Here is an 18,958-nt window from a genome sequence, read left to right on the forward strand (position 1 = left end):
GCCCTACATCTGGAGTGTATCTATATTTCCAGTATATAAGCCAGTATTACCTTCAGCGGCACCAGCCTGGGTGGAGGTAGGAAGAAGCGGTGCCCTACATCCGGAGTATATCTATATTTCCAGTATATAAGCCAGTATTACCTTCAGCGGCACCAGCCTGGGTGGAGGTAGGAAGAAGCGGTGCCCTACATCCGGAGTATATCTATATTTCCAGTATATAAGCCAGTATTACCTTCAGTGGCACCAGCCTGGGTGGAGGGAGGAAGAAGCGGTGCCCTACATCCGGAGTGTATCTATATTTCCAGTATATAAGCCAGTATTACCTTCAGTGGCACCAGTCTGGGTGGAGGTAGGAAGAAGCGGTGCCCTACATCCGGAGAGCGGGCCAGACCCACCAGAGTGCGGCCATCACACGCCTGCGCGATGTAGCGGTACTGGTAGTCTGCACATACAACAATCACTTCAGCAACACATGTTTAGTATTTCCATAGATCTGTCTTATAATCTCCTGTATAAGTTAGCCTATCACCTGTCAATCAAACAACATGATCGTCCAATCAGAAAGTCCCAATGGATACAGAAGCAGCACCATCCCCATCATTTCCTGAATGTCCCAAAACGTTTTCATCAGTTGTCAGCTGGCCGCACACATGGCGAACGTTGCAACAGAACAGACTGTGTCTCTAGCTACCTTAATAACAAAGCTACATGCACTTGTAGTTTAATAACTATATTTCCATCAGTGTATCTATATTTCCATCAGTGTATCTATATTTCCATCAGTGTATCTATATTTCCATCACCGTATCTATATTTCCATCATTGTATCTTTATTTCCATCAGTGTATCCATCACTGTATCTATATTTCCATCACTGTATCTATATTTCCATCAGTGTATCTATATTTCCATCAGTATATCTTTATTTCCATCATTGTATCTATATTCCCATCAGTGTATCTATATTCCCATCAGTGTATCTATATTTCCATCAGTGTATCTATATTTCCATCAGTATATCTTTATTTCCATCAGTGTATCCATATTTCCATCACTGTATCTATATTTCCATCACTGTATCTATATTTCCATCAGTATATCTTTATTTCCATCATTGTATCTATATTCCCATCAGTGTATCTATATTTCCATCAGTGTATCTATATTTCCATCACCATATCTATATTCCCATCAGTGTATCTATATTTCCATCATTGTATCTTTATTTCCATCAGTGTATCTATATTTCCATCACTGTATCTATATTTCCATCAGTGTATCTATATTTCCATCACCATATCCATATTTCCATCATTGATTCTTTATTTCCATATCTATATTTCCATCATTGTAACTATATTTCCATCACTGTATCTATATTTCCATCAGTGTATCTATATTTCCATATCTATATTTCCATCATTGTAACTATATTTCCATCACTGTATCTATATTTCCATCAGTGTATCTTTATTTCCATCAGTGTATCTATATTGCCATCACTGTATCTATATTTCCATCAGTGTATCTATATTTCCATCACCATATCCATATTTCCATCATTGTATCTTTATTTCCATATCTATATTTCCATCATTGTAACTATATTTCCATCACTGTATCTATATTTCCATCAGTGTATCTATATTTCCATATCTATATTTCCATCATTGTAACTATATTTCCATCACTGTATCTATATTTCCATCAGTGTATCTATATTCCCATCAGTGTATCCATATTTCCATCATTGTAACTATATTTCCATCACTGTATCTATATTTCCATCAGTGTATCTATATTTCCATCAGTGTATCTATATTTCCATCAGTGTATCTATATTTCCATCACCGTATCTATATTTCCATCATTGTATCTTTATTTCCATCAGTGTATCCATATTTCCATCACTGTATCTATATTTCCATCACTGTATCTATATTTCCATCAGTGTATCCATATTTCCATATCTATATTTCCATCACTGTATCTATATTTCCATCATTGTAACTATATTTCCATCAGTGTATCCATATTTCCATCATTGTATCTATATTCCCATCATTGTATCTTTATTTCCATCAGTGTATCTATATTTCCATCAGTGTATCTATATTTCCATCAGTGTATCTATATTTCCATCATTGTATCTATATTCCCATCATTGTATCTATATTTCCATCACTGTATCTATATTTCCATCAGTGTATCTATATTTCCATCAGTGTATCTATATTTCCATCATTGTATCTATATTCCCATCATTGTATCTATATTTCCATCACTGTATCTATATTTCCATCAGTGTATCTATATTTCCATCAGTGTAACTATATTTCCATCACTGTATCTTTATTTCCATCATTGTATCTATATTCCCATCATTGTATCTATATTTCCATCAGTGTATCTATATTTCCATCATTGTAACTATATTTCCATCACTGTATCTATATTTCCATCAGTGTATCTATATTTCCATCAGTGTATCTATATTTCCATCAGTGTATCTATATTTCCATCAGTGTATCTATATTTCCATCACCGTATCTATATTTCCATCATTGTATCTATATTTCCATCACTGTATCTATATTTCCATCACCGTATCTATATTTCCATCACTGTATCTATATCTCCATCACTGTATCTATATTTCCATCAGTATATCTATATTTCCATCAGTGTATCTATATTCCCATCAGTGTATCTATATTTCCATCATTGTATCTATATTCCCATCAGTGTATCTATATTCCCATCAGTGTATCTATATTCCCATCAGTGTATCTATATTTCCATCATTGTATCTATATTCCCATCATTGTAACTATATTTCCATCACTGTATCTATATTCCCATCAGTGTATCTATATTTCCATCAGTGTATCTATATTTCCATCACCATATCTATATTTCCATCATTGTATCTTTATTTCCATATCCATATTTCCATCATTGTAACTATATTTCCATCACTGTATCTATATTTCCATCAGTGTATCTATATTTCCATCACTGTATCTATATTTCCATCAGTGTATCTATATTTCCATCATTGTATCTATATTTCCATCAGTGTATCTATATTTCCATCAGTGTATCTATATTTCCATCACCGTATCTATATTTCCATCATTGTATCTTTATTTCCATCAGTGTATCCATATTTCCATCACTGTATCTATATTTCCATCAGTGTATCTATATTTCCATCATTGTATCTTTATTTCCATATCCATATTTCCATCATTGTAACTATATTTCCATCACTGTATCTATATTTCCATCAGTGTATCCATATTTCCATCACTGTATCTATATTTCCATCAGTGTATCTATATTTCCATCAGTATATCTTTATTTCCATCAGTGTATCTATATTTCCATCAGTGTATCTATATTCCAATCAGTGTATCTATATTTGCATCAGTGTATCTATATTTCCATCACCATATCTATATTTCCATCATTGTATCTTTATTTCCATATCCATATTTCCATCATTGTAACTATATTTCCATCACTGTATCTATATTTCCATCAGTGTATCTATATTCCCATCAGTGTATCTATATTTCCATCAGTGTATCTATATTTCCATCACCATATCTATATTTCCATCATTGTATCTTTATTTCCATATCCATATTTCCATCATTGTAACTATATTTCCATCACTGTATCTATATTTCCATCAGTGTATCTATATTTCCATCACTGTATCTATATTTCCATCAGTGTATCTATATTTCCATCATTGTATCTTTATTTCCATATCTATATTTCCATCATTGTAACTATATTTCCATCACTGTATCTATATTTCCATCAGTGTATCTTTATTTCCATCAGTGTATCTATATTTCCATCAGTGTATCCATTTTTCCATCACCGTATCTATATTTCCATCAGTGTATCCATATTTCCATCACCATATCTATATTTCCATCATTGTATCTTTATTTCCATATCCATATTTCCATCATTGTAACTATATTTCCATCACTGTATCTATATTTCCATCAGTGTATCTATATTCCCATCAGTGTATCTATATTTCCATCAGTGTATCTATATTTCCATCACCATATCTATATTTCCATCATTGTATCTTTATTTCCATATCTATATTTCCATCATTGTAACTATATTTCCATCACTGTATCTATATTTTTGTCTGAAACAAGAACGTCAGATTACCCTCCCAGTCTTCCATTTCTGCAATGGCCTTGACCCCCAGCCATCTTGTTTTTCTGTCTGCGGACCTGGTGAGTTTAAGCAAGGTCCAGGGATCTTGGCTGTGAGACTGTAACCATGGGAACCAGGACTCTATAACAAATACAAGAAGCAGGAAGAGTTACATTGTTTACTGCCCATCTTTTCTGGTACATATGAAACAATGTTCATAAAAGGAAGTAAAAAGTGATTCTGTAAGGTGGCCAAGAATAGAAAGGGCTAGACTGTTGGGCCTTTGGCACACCTGGCTGTTCTGGTGTGACAGTGTACCTCATGGCTTGTCAGTGTACCCCATGGCGTGTCGGTGTACCCCATGGCATGTCAGTGTACCCCATGGCGTGTCAGTGTACCCCATGGCGTGTCTGTGTGCCCCATGGCGTGTCAGTGTACCCCATGGCGTGTCGGTGTACCCCATGGCGTGTCGGTGTACCCCATGGCGTGTCAGTGTACCCCATGGCGTGTCGGTGTACCCCATGGCGTGTCAGTGTACCTCATGGCGTGTCGGTGTACCTCATGGCTTGTCGGTGTACCCCATGGCGTGTCAGTGTACCTCATGGCGTGTCAGTGTACCCCATGGCGTGTCGGTGTACCCCATGGCGTGTCAGTGTACCCCATGGCGTGTCAGTGTACCCCATGGCGTGTCGGTGTACCCCATGGCATGTCAGTGTACCCCATGGCGTGTCAGTGTACCCCATGGGGTGTCCATGTACCCCATGGCGTGTCGGTGTACCCCATGGCGTGTCGGTGTACCCCATGGCATGTCGGTGTACCCCATGGCGTGTCGGTGTACCCCATAGCGTGTCAGTGTACCCCATGGCGTTTCGGTGTACCCCATGGTGTGTCAGTGTGCCCCATCAGCTGGCTGTCCTGGTGTGTCAGTGTACCCCATGGCGTGTCAGTGTGCCCCATCAGCTGGCTTTCCTGGTGTGTCAGTGTACCCCATCAGCTGGCTGTCCTGGTGTGTCAGTGTACCCAATCAGCTAACTATGCAGTTTGAAAACTCATCTACTGTGGACTTACTCTGTTTTAATTTTTCTGGATCAAGATACTTCTTCCTGATGTCTGAAATATATAACCCGACATAGACATTAATCCTAAACACCTGCACAGGATGCATACAGTGCTTCACTTCCAAATTGTGATGACATGACTTAGGGACATGAAAGTAAAATAGCGAGGAAGATTTGGGGTTTTCACAAAGGTTCAATATTTTTGTTTTCATCCTTCAATTTGATCTTGGTTAATGATTCAATATAACAATAACCATGGTAAGTAGAGTCCTAATACTGAGGATGATTATCTATTGATCTGCATATGACCTTTACCTTGAGATTTGGCTCGGAGGTCTCTCTCCCGGTCTCGGATGTAGATGTATGGCTTGGTGGACTTGTCCAGGTCGAACACACTCAGCTGTGGGGAGGAGGACAACCTTCCTCTGATGGACTCGATCTCTATCCACAGCAAGGAGCCACTGTCAGTGAAACAACATGGCACTGAAATATGACATGATCAAGAATGACAAGGCTCAGACAAACCTGAAGTCCACTCAAGTTGGATCATAACCACCATGTTTCTCTGCTTACTCAATTGTTATGAACTCTGTGGGGATTCGGGGTCAGTTTTATCCCCAGAGCGAGGGCAGCAAGCAACAAAAAAATTGTCATGTCTACACTCTGTTGTCCTGTTGTGTTAATCTGGAATGCTTATGAAAAATACATGGATACAATATTTTTCATCTTCCCGAGGCAAGGGTGTGAACTGCCTACACAATTCCAGTTTCCACCCTTGCTGGAATTTCGTGACTCGATCATAGCGCCACCACTGGCTATTACGAGTTATGTCCCTTCTATGGCCCTCCTATTGATCAATCAGATTCCATCGCTCATATCACTTGCATTTGTTTCAAACAAAATGGAAGTGCCCTGTCAAGATGATCTGATTGATAATCAAGATCTATATTATAATAAAACGGGTCTTACATCGCGAAGTGTATCAAATCATTTGAGCACCTTAATTAAAAAACTGAAAAGATTTGGAAAATACCTGTAGATGTCCAGTTGACGGTGCACATGCTTTGCAAATGCTGCAGTTTACAAACCAGATGTCTAATTATTTAATCAAATTTGATTGGACTATGCATAGACTCGTCTGTCCAGCAAAAATATAACTCGTGCTCATAGCACTGCCTCAGTGTTGGCGACCTTTAATGCCAGTAAATATGTGTCCAAGTATGGAGGAGACACATGTAATTGTATGCCTTCCTCACGTATCAATACACATTGCCATACAGTATTAACGATACAATCAGATTTAGAGATGGGCGTAGCATGTATCACTGTCATGAGGTTAGGTTCACCATGTACGGGTGAATCGTGACAACCCTCCATGTCACTATATCCAACATTGAAAATCAGTAATGCTAATACATTAGTAATGGTTGCTCCTGACGTCTCCTAGCAACTGCACTCACCATGCTACCAATGTGACAATGATGGAGTAGGCTCCTGGAACAGAAAAACAAAATCAATTTCTTAGAAAATATGCATGTGAAACTTTTGGGGATAATATCTCATATTTGAATTATTCTCTCACTGAATACATCTTTAGGGAAAACAAATATTGCCATATTAATAAAAAAATCTGATAGGTGAAGTTGCCACTGAATCAAATCTCATTCACCTCCAGTCCAAACAAGGCATACAACCATTTTCAAGGCATGTTACATGTCTTCCTATGGCCAGGTTACAGTTCTATATTCTGATGTCGGCCAGGGTACAGTTCTATATTCGGATGTCGGACAGGGTACAGTTCTATATTCTCATGTCGGCCAGGGTACAGTTCTATATTCTGATGTCGGCCAGGGTACAGTTCTATATTCTGATGTCGGCCAAGGTACAGTTCTATATTCTGATGTCGGCCAAGGTACAGTTCTATATTCTAATGTCGGCCAGGGTACAGTTCTATATTCTGATGTCGGCCAAGGTACAGTTCTATATTCTGATGTCGGCCAAGGTACAGTTCTATATTCTGATGTCGGCCAGGGTACAGTTCTATATTCTGATGTCGGCCAGGTTACAGTTCTATATTCTGATGTTGGCCAAGGTACAGTTCTATATTCTGATGTCGGCCAGGGTACAGTTCTATATTCTCATGTCGGCCAAGGTACAGTTCTATATTCTGATGTCAGCCAGGGTACAGTTCTATATTCTGATGTCGGCCAAGGTACAGTTCTATATTCTGATGTCGGCCAAGGTACAGTTCTATATTCTGATGTCGGCCAGGTTACAGTTCTATATTCTGATGTCGGCCAAGGTACAGTTCTATATTCTGATGTCGGCCAGGGTACAGTTCTATATTCTCATGTCGGCCAGGGTACAGTTCTATATTCTGATGTCGGCCAGGGTACAGTTCTATATTCTGATGTCGGCCAGTGTACAGTTCTATATTCTGATGTCGGCCAGGGTACAGTTCTATATTCTCATGTCGGCCAGGGTACAGTTCTATATTCTGATGTCGGCCAAGGTACAGTTCTATATTCTGATGTCGGCCAGGGTACAGTTCTATATTCTCATGTCGGCCAGTGTACAGTTCTATATTCTGATGTCGGCCAGGGTACAGTTCAATATTCTCATGTCGGCCAGGGTACAGTTCTATATTCTGATGTCAGCCAGGGTACAGTTCTATATTCTCATGTCGGCCAGGGTACAGTTCTATATTCTGATGTCGGCCAAGGTACAGTTCTATATTCTGATTTCGGCCAAGGTACAGTTCTATATTCTGATGTCGGCCAGGGTACAGTTCTATATTCTGATGTCGGCCAGGTTACAGTTCTATATTCTGATGTCGGCCAAGGTACAGTTCTATATTCTCATGTAGGCCAGGGTACAGTTCTATATTCTCATGTCGGCCAGGGTACAGTTCTATATTCTCATGTCAGCCAGGGTACAGTTCTATATTCTCATGTCAGCCAGGGTACAGTTCTATATTCTGATGTCGGCCAGGGTACAGTTCTATATTCTCATGTCGGCCAGGGTACAGTTCTATATTCACATGTTGGCCAGGCAACAGTTCTATATTCTCATGTCAGCCAGGGTACAGTTCTATATTCTCATGTCAGCCAGGGTACAGTTCTATATTCTCATGTCAGCCAGGGTACAGTTCTATATTCTCATGTCAGCCAGGGTACAGTTCTACATTCTCATGTCAGCCAGGGTACAGTTCTATATTCTGATGTCAGCCAGGGTACAGTTCTATATTCTGATGTCAGCCAGGGTACAGTTCTATATTCTGATGTCGGCCAGGATACAGTTCTATATTCTCATGTTGGCCAGGGTACAGTTCTATATTCTCATGTAGGCCAGGGCATAGTTCTATATTCTGATGTCAGCCAGGATACAGTTCTATATTCTCATGTCAGCCAGGATACAGTTCTATATTCTGATGTCGGCCAGGGTACAGTTCTATATTCTCATGTTGGCCAGGGTACAGTTCTATATTCTCATGTTGGCCAGGGTACAGTTCTATATTCTCATGTCAGCCAGGATACAGTTCTATATTCTCATGTCAGCCAGGGTACAGTTCTATATTCTCATGTCAGCCAGGATACAGTTCTATATTCTGATGTCGGCCAGGGTACAGTTCTATATTCTCATGTTGGCCAGGGTACAGTTCTATATTCTCATGTTGGCCAGGGTACAGTTCTATATTCTCATGTCAGCCAGGGTACAGTTCTACATTCTCATGTTGGCCAGGGTACAGTTCTATATTCTCATGTCGGCCAGGGTACAGTTCTATATTCTCATGTAGGCCAGGGCATAGTTCTATATTCTCATGTCAGCCAGGGTACAGTTCTGTAGTCTCATGTTGGCCAGGGTACAGCTCTATTTTCTCATGTAGGCCAGGGCATAGTTCTATATTCTCATGTCAGCCAGGGTACACCATTAGGTAGTGCATTACACAACAACATACATACACAAGAAGGGATTCATGTTTACCAATTTTCCTCACTGTTAATCTTCCTTTGGTGAGTGAGTTTCTGGGATCATAAGAAGACATCCATCTTGTCACTGTATGACACAACAGAGATGCCTGCGGACATTGTGGAAACTGATTCATTGATTTGAAATAGAAAGTATTGACAAGGTATATAAAAGAAAAACAGAATAATGGGTCTGGACATATTACGTTGGTTGGATTGTAGTTTTACGCCGCACTCAGCAATATTCCAGCTATATGACGGTGGTCTGTAAGTAATCGAGTCTGGACCAGACAATCCAGTGATTGACATCATGAGCATTGATCCACGCAATTGGGATCAATGACATGCATCAACCAAGTCAGCGAGCCTGACCACCCGATCCCGTTAGTCGCCTTTTACGACAAGCATAGTCGCCTTTTATAGCAAGCATGCGTTGCTGAAGACCTATTCTACCCCGGATCTTCACGGGTCTACATATAACGTAAAAGTCTAACACCAAACTGAATCATTCACACATGTAAACATCACTTAATCAGTGGAAACATCTTCCCGAGGCAAGAGCGTCCACTAGCCTTTTTATCAAAGTCGTGTTTCCACCCTTGCCACATCAAGCCCCCTTTCCTGTGCTAAATATTATTGGACTATCGTACATACCGATTGTCCAGTCAGAGAACGTTTCACAAAATAATCATCCATGACTGGTACACCTTTGTATGAAAGTTATTTATCGCTGTCTATGTTTTTGTGTCAGGGATGAAATCGCAAATGTTTTCATTATCTGATTGACTAGGACATCGCCTATAGTCTCCATCTTTGTGAAGTTATATGAGATAAGAACAGCGATCTGATTGGATATCATGTTTTCAATACAAGGGGCACAACTCGTGATCTACGTGATGTGGCAAGGGTTGAGCCAAGAAAAGTGGCCTTGATGTGGCAAGGGTAGAAACTGGGCCTTGATGTGGCAAGGGTACAAAACTGGGCCTTGATGTGGCAAGGGTAGAAACTGGGCCTTGATGTGGCAAGGGTAGAAACTGGGCCTTGATGTGGCAAGGGTAGAAACTGAGCCTTGATGTGGCAAGGGTAGAAACTGGGCCTTGATGTGGCAAGGGTAGAAACTGGGCCTTGATGTGGCAAGGGTAGAAACTGGGCCTTGATGTGGCAAGGGTAGAAACTGGGCTTTGATAAAGGCAAGTGGACACGCTTGCCTCGGGAAGATGGAGTAGACATGCTAAAGATGGAGAAGGTTAGTTTCAGAAAGCACATAGATGCCTGAAGAGTCTGCAGAATATTGTCATATTTATATCATATTATCTGTGAGCCACCAGGAGAAAAGGGCCTTATTGGTGCAGGGATACAACTGTGCTGTGACGTCATAAATACGTTTGACGTCAACCTCCTTTCACTGAAGATCGCCATGTGTGCGCACTGTACAAATATTTTATTTATCTCGTTAGTTCATTATGTAATAAAAACATTATTTAAAAACTTTTCAGCATACATAGCTACTTTCAATTCATCAGACATTATGCCTAAAAACTGGAATTATTGCATAAACAGTTATTAGTCGGAAAATGAGTTTAATTGTTTGATGTCATGTATCTCTGTAATCAACCTAAATTGAAGTTTGTGAATAGTATTTTCGTGTGCCGAAGATACTGTAGTTTTAAAATATAATGAAAAGTCAAACGTGATTTTTCACCCATAAGTTCCCTTATCTCTTGGTGGGTCATATATGTTATAATGTCTGAACCAGGCATCGCTTGCAAAGATCCCCAATGCCAGGTACATTTGACATTGTCTATTTGATGGGTATGTCCTTCAAGTGATAATAAAACAAGATTGAACATCCATAAGCAATGAGGCCCAACCTTCCGTGGGATTAAAGCTAGCACAGTTAGGACAAGCTCTGCCCAACACTGCTGAAATCACGCTACAAAAGATGTAAATTTGTATATTTGTGTGGCTGAAAGGCACATGTTGTGAAATCGATATCATCTGAAAAGTCTAGACCTGCCGTGCTATTGCTGGAATATTGCTAAAAGCAGCGTAAAACCATACTCACTCACTCACTGAAAAGTCTAGATCTACTTCCATATCATTTCAAAGATAATTAGACTGACATTTTACACCGGCAAATGAAGACAGAATCCAATGTTTTAATTTATTTTTTAGTTCTTACCATATTTGTATCGACATACATTGTACCGACAGTTGAAAGCCCAGTTGAGTGGCTATTACCAGAACAAAAAATAATTTCTGTATTTTCTATCTCAAATCAGGATTCATGACAGCTATTGTATGTGCATGCCTTGAAAGATAAACTCCCACTTCCGGCAGAACTGTCGTCTGCTTCCATAATGTAAAGCAAAAGGAAAAGTTAATCTATGGACTTCATCTCCCTTCATGTGATGTGTTTGATGGGTGACAAAGGGCTAGGCCAACAAGTCTGGCCAACAAGTCTGGCCAACAAGTCTCTGGCCAACAAGTCTCTGGCCAACAAGTCTCTGGCCAACAAGTCTGGCCAACAAGTCTCTGGCCAACAAGTCTGGCCAACAAGTCTGGCCAACAAGTCTCTGGCCAACAAGTCTGGCCCACAAGCCTTTGGCCAACAAGTCTGGCCAACAAGTCTGGCCAACAAGTCTGGCTAACAAGTCTCTGGCTAACAAGTCTCTGGCCAACAAGTCTGGCCAACAAGTCTCTGGCCAACAAGTCTGGCCAACAAGTCTCTGGCCAACAAGTCTGGCCAACAAGTCTGGCCAACAAGTCTCTGGCCAACAAGTCTCTGGCCAACAAGTCTGGCCAACAAGTCTCTGGCCAACAAGTCTCTGGCCAACAAGTCTGGCCAACAAGTCTGGCCAACAAGTCTCTGGCCAACAAGTCTCTGGCCAACAAGTCTGTGGCCAACAAGTCTGGCCAACAAGTCTGGCCAACAAGTCTCTGGCCAACAAGTCTGGCCAACAAGTCTGGCCAACAAGTCTCTGGCCAACAAGTCTCTGGCCAACAAGTCTCTGGCCAACAAGTCTGTGGCCAACAAGTCTGGCCAACAAGTCTGGCCAACAAGTCTCTGGCCAACAAGTCTCTGGCCAAAACTGGAACACCCCTTTCTAAAAATAACATTGTATCTCTTTTAGTGTGAGTGAGTGAGTTGTGTTTAACATCGCTTTTAACAGTATTCCAGTTACATCATGGCGTGTCAGCTTAATGTGGGAGGAAAGCCTGAAGTGATGCAGGTCTCGGACATTTACCACTTTGGTGAAACCCACGAGCACGAGTATGATGCTGACAAACCTAGAAATATTATCGGGGTGAAATGGGATTCGAACCCACAATCATACGTTTCTGGCGTGCCCAAGGAACGCAACTCTGCACAGCGAACTGCGGCGCCTTCGACGACTGGACCACCAATACCCCCGTCTCTTTTAGTACATTTTTACAATTCCAGACCATAATAAAAGTCTTTGTTGGCCATATATGGACAGTACAGTCCAATCAACACTAACCCTTCACAGTTTCACCCTGTCGTCCTTTACCTAACCAGTCTTATTGAGCTCGCACTGGTCTCAACATCACGATTGTGTGATATAGGTGATTGGACATATTGATAATGTAACAAGAGCTAATAATTTGTTTATGTGGTTTATAAACTGTAAAACGAAACACAAAACACGATGTGTGTGTCTCTTGATATTCGTGGTTGTCAGACCCTACATAGTCTCACAGACATGCCTTGAGATCAATATACTATAGAACAAAGCCCTACATGTACTTTCTGATGTATACACTATTGTAACAAGATAACTTTAATCAAGAGATTATCCCCCGACCCACTCCTTGGCAGGGGATGATGGTATACAATCATGAGTGAGTGAGTGAGTGAGTTGGTTTTAACGCCGCTTTTAACAGTATTCCAGTTATATCACACCGTGTCAGCTTAATGTGGGAGGAAAGCCCGAAGTGATGCAGGTCTCAGACGTTTACCACTTCGGTGAAACCCACGAGCACGGGTATAGTGCTGACAAACCCAGAAACATAATTGGGGCGAACCGGGATTCTGCAACTCTCAATCATAGGTTTCTGGCGTGCCCAAGGGATGCAACTCTGCACAGCGAATCGCGGCGCCTCAGACAACTGGGCCACCCGTGCCCCCTTACAATCATGAAGAAGCCTGCATTACATTCTCCATGAATATTACTTTGTATGGGAGTACAATTCCATCAATGTGTTTTTTTCCATCTTTTGAGAAGTTAACAAATATTGTCTTCAAACAAATGACGAGAAGTCGATTGATTGTCGTTGATTTACTGCATAGACACATACTGATTATAATATTCTTGGGTTGTCCGGTACAGTCTGGTGTGGCAATTTATAGACTGCTGTAAAATAACTTGAATTATTACTAAGTGCATTTCATCTTTAACTACTTGAAAGAAATTTCTCCATATCACAACTTTTTAAATATGAATGTGAAGAACCTTATTCGACCCAATAAGCCCCCAGGGTGCTTAAAATAAAGACAGAAGGGGTGGGCGCTTATTGGGACCAATTCAGAGTCAAATTGGCGTAAATTCATCAGTAAGCCTATCGACATTCTTCTGTTGCTGTGGGGCTAGAGATAAACTGTTACTTACGCTTTACTGGTGAACATCTCCTCATTAACCAACTACAAAAGATTCTTGACCGTATGTAAAAAACAGGTGAGTAAATCTTACTTGGGCATCCGGGAAAAAGGGGGGGGCTTATTGGGACATGGGCGCTTATTGGGTCGAATACGGTAATTGCTTGTTTTCAAATTTGGAGTGATGCTTTTAGATGTTTAGAGATTATTCATGTTAAATTACCACAAAGGTTATTTTGCCCCTTTAAGTTTGATCACCTCACTGCTGAGCATTGTTTTACATTGTTTTACATTGTATTGTCTAGTACTGTGTAAAACCACCAGTAGCTCAAGTGATGACGTAAATCCTGCCTGGTATTACACAGGAAGCAGGGGCAGGACACATCCCCGAATGACAAAATTTGCATAACTATATCTGCATGGATTATTTCATATGATACGTTCATGGCAGTATTTGCGTGGTACATGTATATACTTTAGCTGGCTGCACGTGAATGATGATTTCATCATCAGGAATAATAGGATATTAAGACAGCTTGTCAACCAATAATTTACCTGACATTGTTAGCCAAGAAATATTTGCTTATACTCGTGTTGATGTTTACACCATGCACATTTGTGAAGGGAAAGTTGTTTCCCTTCTGATGTTGGGATACAACATCGTTAAAAGGACATAACGTGGAATTAGTGTAAAACATACTCAACAACAAAAGTTCCTGTGACACCAATATTTTAGTGTATTTTTCAAACAAGTGAAGTTTGGTTTTCAATATTATAGTACATGTATGGAATCAAGTCACAAAAACGCAACTGCTACAGAAAAGCATGCATTCCATGCAAAAGTTGACTTTTATGCAAGCCCCATGCATTTCATTACCCAAGAATGTGTATAAAAACATGTGCGTTAACGAGATTCCATATGCATTGTTTAGCATCGTGCTGACAACAACCACTCAGAAAAACAACAAAATTATGCAATTATTCAACATTACGAAATGCCACTCCTGTCCGAAAATGAGCGTCTGCGAGCCATTGGTATGCTTGAAGCAGGATAGAGTCAACGTGATGTTGCAAGACAATTTAACAACCACAGAAACACCATTTGGTGTTTACGGCAACGTTGGCAACAGGCGATTGCAGTCAGAGACCATCCTCGGAGTGGCAGGCCACGCGTAACCAATAATCGACAAGACAACTGGATTCAAACAACACACCTACGAGCACGTCAAGCACGTCTACAGTGGTGCAGACAGTGTCTATGCTGGATGGCCATGCAGTGGGGACAAGTTCTATTCACTGACGAGTCTCGTTTTCACCTCAGCCAATGGTGATGGACGGATTCAAGTGTACCGACGTCGAGGTGAACGTTAATCATTGTGTCATGGTAGAAGATCGGTTCGGGGGCGGCAGCGTTATGGTATGGGGTGGGATTACAGCAAGACAGAAGACCCGTTTGTTGTTCTACCGTTTTTGCGTCGTCATGGCCCAGGCATTACCTTTCAACATGACAACGCCCGGCCTCAAATTGCTCGACTTGTCCAGGATTCTCTTCAACAAAACAACGTGAATGTCATCCCCTGGCCGGCTCACTCCTCTGATCTCTCACCAATCGAGCACATGTGGGATGAGATGGATCGGCGCCTTCGACGTCAACCACGTGTTCCACAGACACTCCAGGAACTTCGAAACATGCTCCAGCAGATATGGACAGATATCCCACAGGACTTTGTGCGACGCCTGGTCCATTCCATGAGACGAAGATGTGTTGCTTGCATTGCAACCAGAGGTGGACATACACGCTATTGATTTGTGAATTGACATTTTGGCATGTTCATGTTTTTTTATGAAATCACTCATTTTCTGAAGTCAGTATGGCAAATTAAACCATTTGAACACTTACAGGAGTCTTTTATCTGTTGCAAACCAAAATTGTTTCAGATTTGGTAAAAAACATAACTTTGCATTAAATCTTATTCAATGTCACAGGAACTTTTGTTGTTCAGTATAATTACCAAATTGTTATTTATTGATTGAAAACATCTTGGAATATTAAGGTTCCATCATACCATTAAAAACAGAATGTTTGGTTTAGTTTTTATTCATGTCATAATTTCATGACATTTTTTCTGTAACCTAGATGAAACTAAAATTGTTGTATCTACAATTGGTGGCGTGTTATCACAGCATAACAAAATGTTACTTGAATGATGTACAACTTGATTGTGTTACATTATATAAATGTCTGGGGGTTTTGTTTTCAAGATCACTGTCATGGACTCCTAATGTGAAGAATTGTGCCTTACAGGCAAAAATATACTTTGTGGTGTCTTTAAATCTTTAAACATATTCAAGCCACGTCCATGAGTCATGTTTAAAAATATTTGTTACAAAACTTTGATACTAAACTTAGTCCAATTTTATCATATGGTTCAGAAATTTGGGGAGTTGAAAATTGTGAAGAAATTGAAACTGTTCATATGTTTGCATGTAAGCATTTTGTGTGTGCAAAGCAATCATCATCTACCCTAAAGCAAGAGGCCGGTGTGGAAGGTACCCAATGTCTATGGTTACTCATGAGACGGCTATCAAATACTGGTGCAAAATTAGTTACATTCCACAATCCAGATTTGTTAGTAAATGTTATAATTTATTGTTATAGGACTGTAAAAATGGAAAGGCTAATTGGGTTTCCAAAATAAAATATATTCTATTTTCTTTGGGATTGGGCAACATTTGGGAGCAGAAGTGTGTAATTAATGTTTCAAATTTTTTGTCGGAATTTCATTTTAGACCTAAGTGTTCATATGAGCAAGATTGGCACGTTCCCCTTGCATCAAGCTCCAAATCGCAATCATATATTCAATCTAAAACCTGAGTTGGCCTAGTAACTTATATAGAAGAGTTGTCCATTTCCAAACTTAGGGTTGCACCTGCTCAGTTGATATGCTGCTCACACCAGCTCAGAATGGAGATATATTAAAGTGCCTAAAGCAGACAGATTTTATTCTAATATGCAATGTATATAATAATTTGAGATATAAGTACACACCTCAGAAATTCTATGTAAATCTATCCAAACATAAGTTTAACATGTTAAAGCCGTCAATGAATGCACCTACTCTGCAATAGTGAGCCACTTATGTCTACAAAGCTCTGCGCCTCAGAGCTTCATTAATATGAACAACTTGTCATGGAATAGTGGAAACGTGTGTTCGGAATAGCCCGACACTTGTGTTCGGAATAGTGGAAACATGTGTTCGGAATAGCAGAAACATGTGTTCGGAATAGCCCGACACTGGTGTTTGGAATAGCGGAAACATGTGTTCGGAATAGCCCGACACTGGTGTTTGGAATAGCGGAAACATGTGTTCGGAATAGCCCGACACTGGTGTTTGGAATAGCGGAAACATGTGTTCGGAATAGCACGACACTGGTGTTGGGAATAGCGGAAACATGTGTTCGGAATAGCCTGACACTGGTGTTTGGAATAGCGGAAACATGTGTTCGGAATAGCCCGACACTGGTGTTTGGAATAGTGGAAACATGTGTTCGGAATAGCCCGACACTGGTGTTTGGAATAGCGGAAACATGTGTTCGGAATAGCCCGACACTGGTGTTTGGAATAGCGGAAACATGTGTTCGGAATAGCCCGACACTGGTGTTTGGCATAGCGGAAACATGTGTTCGGAATAGCACGACACTGGTGTTTGGAATAGCGGAAACATGTGTTCGGAATAGCACGACACTGGTGTTTGGCATAGCGGAAACATGTGTTCGGAATAGCCCGACACTGGTGTTTGGAATAGCGGAAACATGTGTTCGGAATAGCCCGACACTGGTGTTTGGCGGAACTGACAAGAGTAAAACATATATAAAGTTGACAACGTCAAATACCGGCCTCTCTCCAACAGGTTTGCAGGACTACATGTATTTACTGGTCTTGCGTGTGAATATGATTCACATTGAAAAGGTTTGTTGTATGTATTAATTATTATTTCATGTTATGAAACATAGCACAAATTAGATGGGATATATTGTTAGCTGTAATACCCGACAACGTTCTATCAAGAAATTACTGGATTAGGGCTATAAGTGTTGGTATTCACTCTCTGAGATTCATATAAGTTGAAATTCGATACCTGTAACGTCTTCATTCAGAATCTGGTGTTAAGGTGACTCAAAGACATGTTGCGTGACTGAAAGGAAAGGCAAAAATAAACAAGAAAATATTAATTAAGTAGACTTAATCATTTATGGATAATAACGTGCGAAAACTGGGGGACTGACATTGTGAGCGACAACTATTTAGCAGAGTAAGATAGCATGCACCTATTATCCTGACAATATCTAGATAACTCTCGACTGGTTCGTACGCTATACAATAATGACTGTAAGGTATATAATCTGCCAAACAACAGCTTGAAAATACACTACGACGAAAAATCTGACACTCATACTCACTGAGGATTGTTTACAAAGGGAGGTAACAAGAGCAACATGTTTAGTACACACCGCTAAATATTGAAAGCAAATTAATTTTATCAACATATTTATGCAGAGGATTGTCTGGTTAAGACTCGATTATTTAAAAGCTTCAGCAACCCATGTTGTTTAACGCCGTACTCACTAATATTCCAGCTCTATGACATTTGTAAATAATCGAGTCTGGTTCAGAAAATCAAGCGATTGACATGTCCCATGAGCATCGATCATCGCAAAAGGGATAGATACATTGCATCAACCAAGTCAGCGAGCCTGACCACCCGATCCCGTTAGTCGCCTCTTACGACAAGCATAGTCACCTGTTAGGCCAACAAACCTGATCTTGTATTTTTTGATAAATCCAATGAAATCATTTATATTATTGAACTTTCTGTCCCTTTTGACTCTTATGTGATTGACAAGATTTAGGAAAAACATGGCAAATATGCGGACCTCGCTTTCGAGATGTCACGCTTGCATCCCAAGTACCAAGTTGTCGGACTCCCAATTGTACTCGGTGCCTTAGGTTTAGTACCTCCCAGTCTGTTGACTGACATTGGGGGAGTGCCCTGGTTTGCTAGGAGGAATACAGCCCTTCTGACAATCTGGGTAATGCAGAAGGCTGCAGTGTTGGGGAGTCT

The 18,958-nt window shown here is 40.3% G+C and overlaps 1 protein-coding gene across 2 annotated transcripts in view; it reads right to left on the reverse strand.

Moving 5' to 3' along the window:
* Positions 1–18,958, reverse strand: part of LOC124147233 (protein SERAC1-like) — a 37,353-nt gene that overhangs the window by 12,200 nt on the left and 6,195 nt on the right. The window contains exons 1-8 of one of the 2 annotated variants that reach the window (XM_048381509.1): positions 18,297–18,313; positions 17,975–18,031; positions 9,234–9,327; positions 6,710–6,743; positions 5,565–5,710; positions 5,260–5,301; positions 4,204–4,332; positions 324–442 (exon numbers count right to left, since the gene is read on the reverse strand). In XM_048381509.1, the coding sequence (XP_048237466.1) occupies positions 324–442; positions 4,204–4,332; positions 5,260–5,301; positions 5,565–5,710; positions 6,710–6,743; positions 9,234–9,327; positions 17,975–17,989 (579 nt within the window). In that variant the 5' untranslated portion in view covers positions 17,990–18,031; positions 18,297–18,313. Of the gene's footprint in view, positions 1–323; positions 443–4,203; positions 4,333–5,259; positions 5,302–5,564; positions 5,711–6,709; positions 6,744–9,233; positions 9,328–17,974; positions 18,032–18,296; positions 18,314–18,958 lie in introns of those variants that run through there. The other variant, XM_048381508.1, reaches the window with a different exon arrangement.

The sequence above is a fragment of the Haliotis rufescens genome, unplaced genomic scaffold, assembly GCF_023055435.1.
Source record: "Haliotis rufescens isolate VD_foot unplaced genomic scaffold, xgHalRufe1.0.p SCAF_39, whole genome shotgun sequence".
Lineage (NCBI taxonomy): Eukaryota > Metazoa > Mollusca > Gastropoda > Lepetellida > Haliotidae > Haliotis > Haliotis rufescens.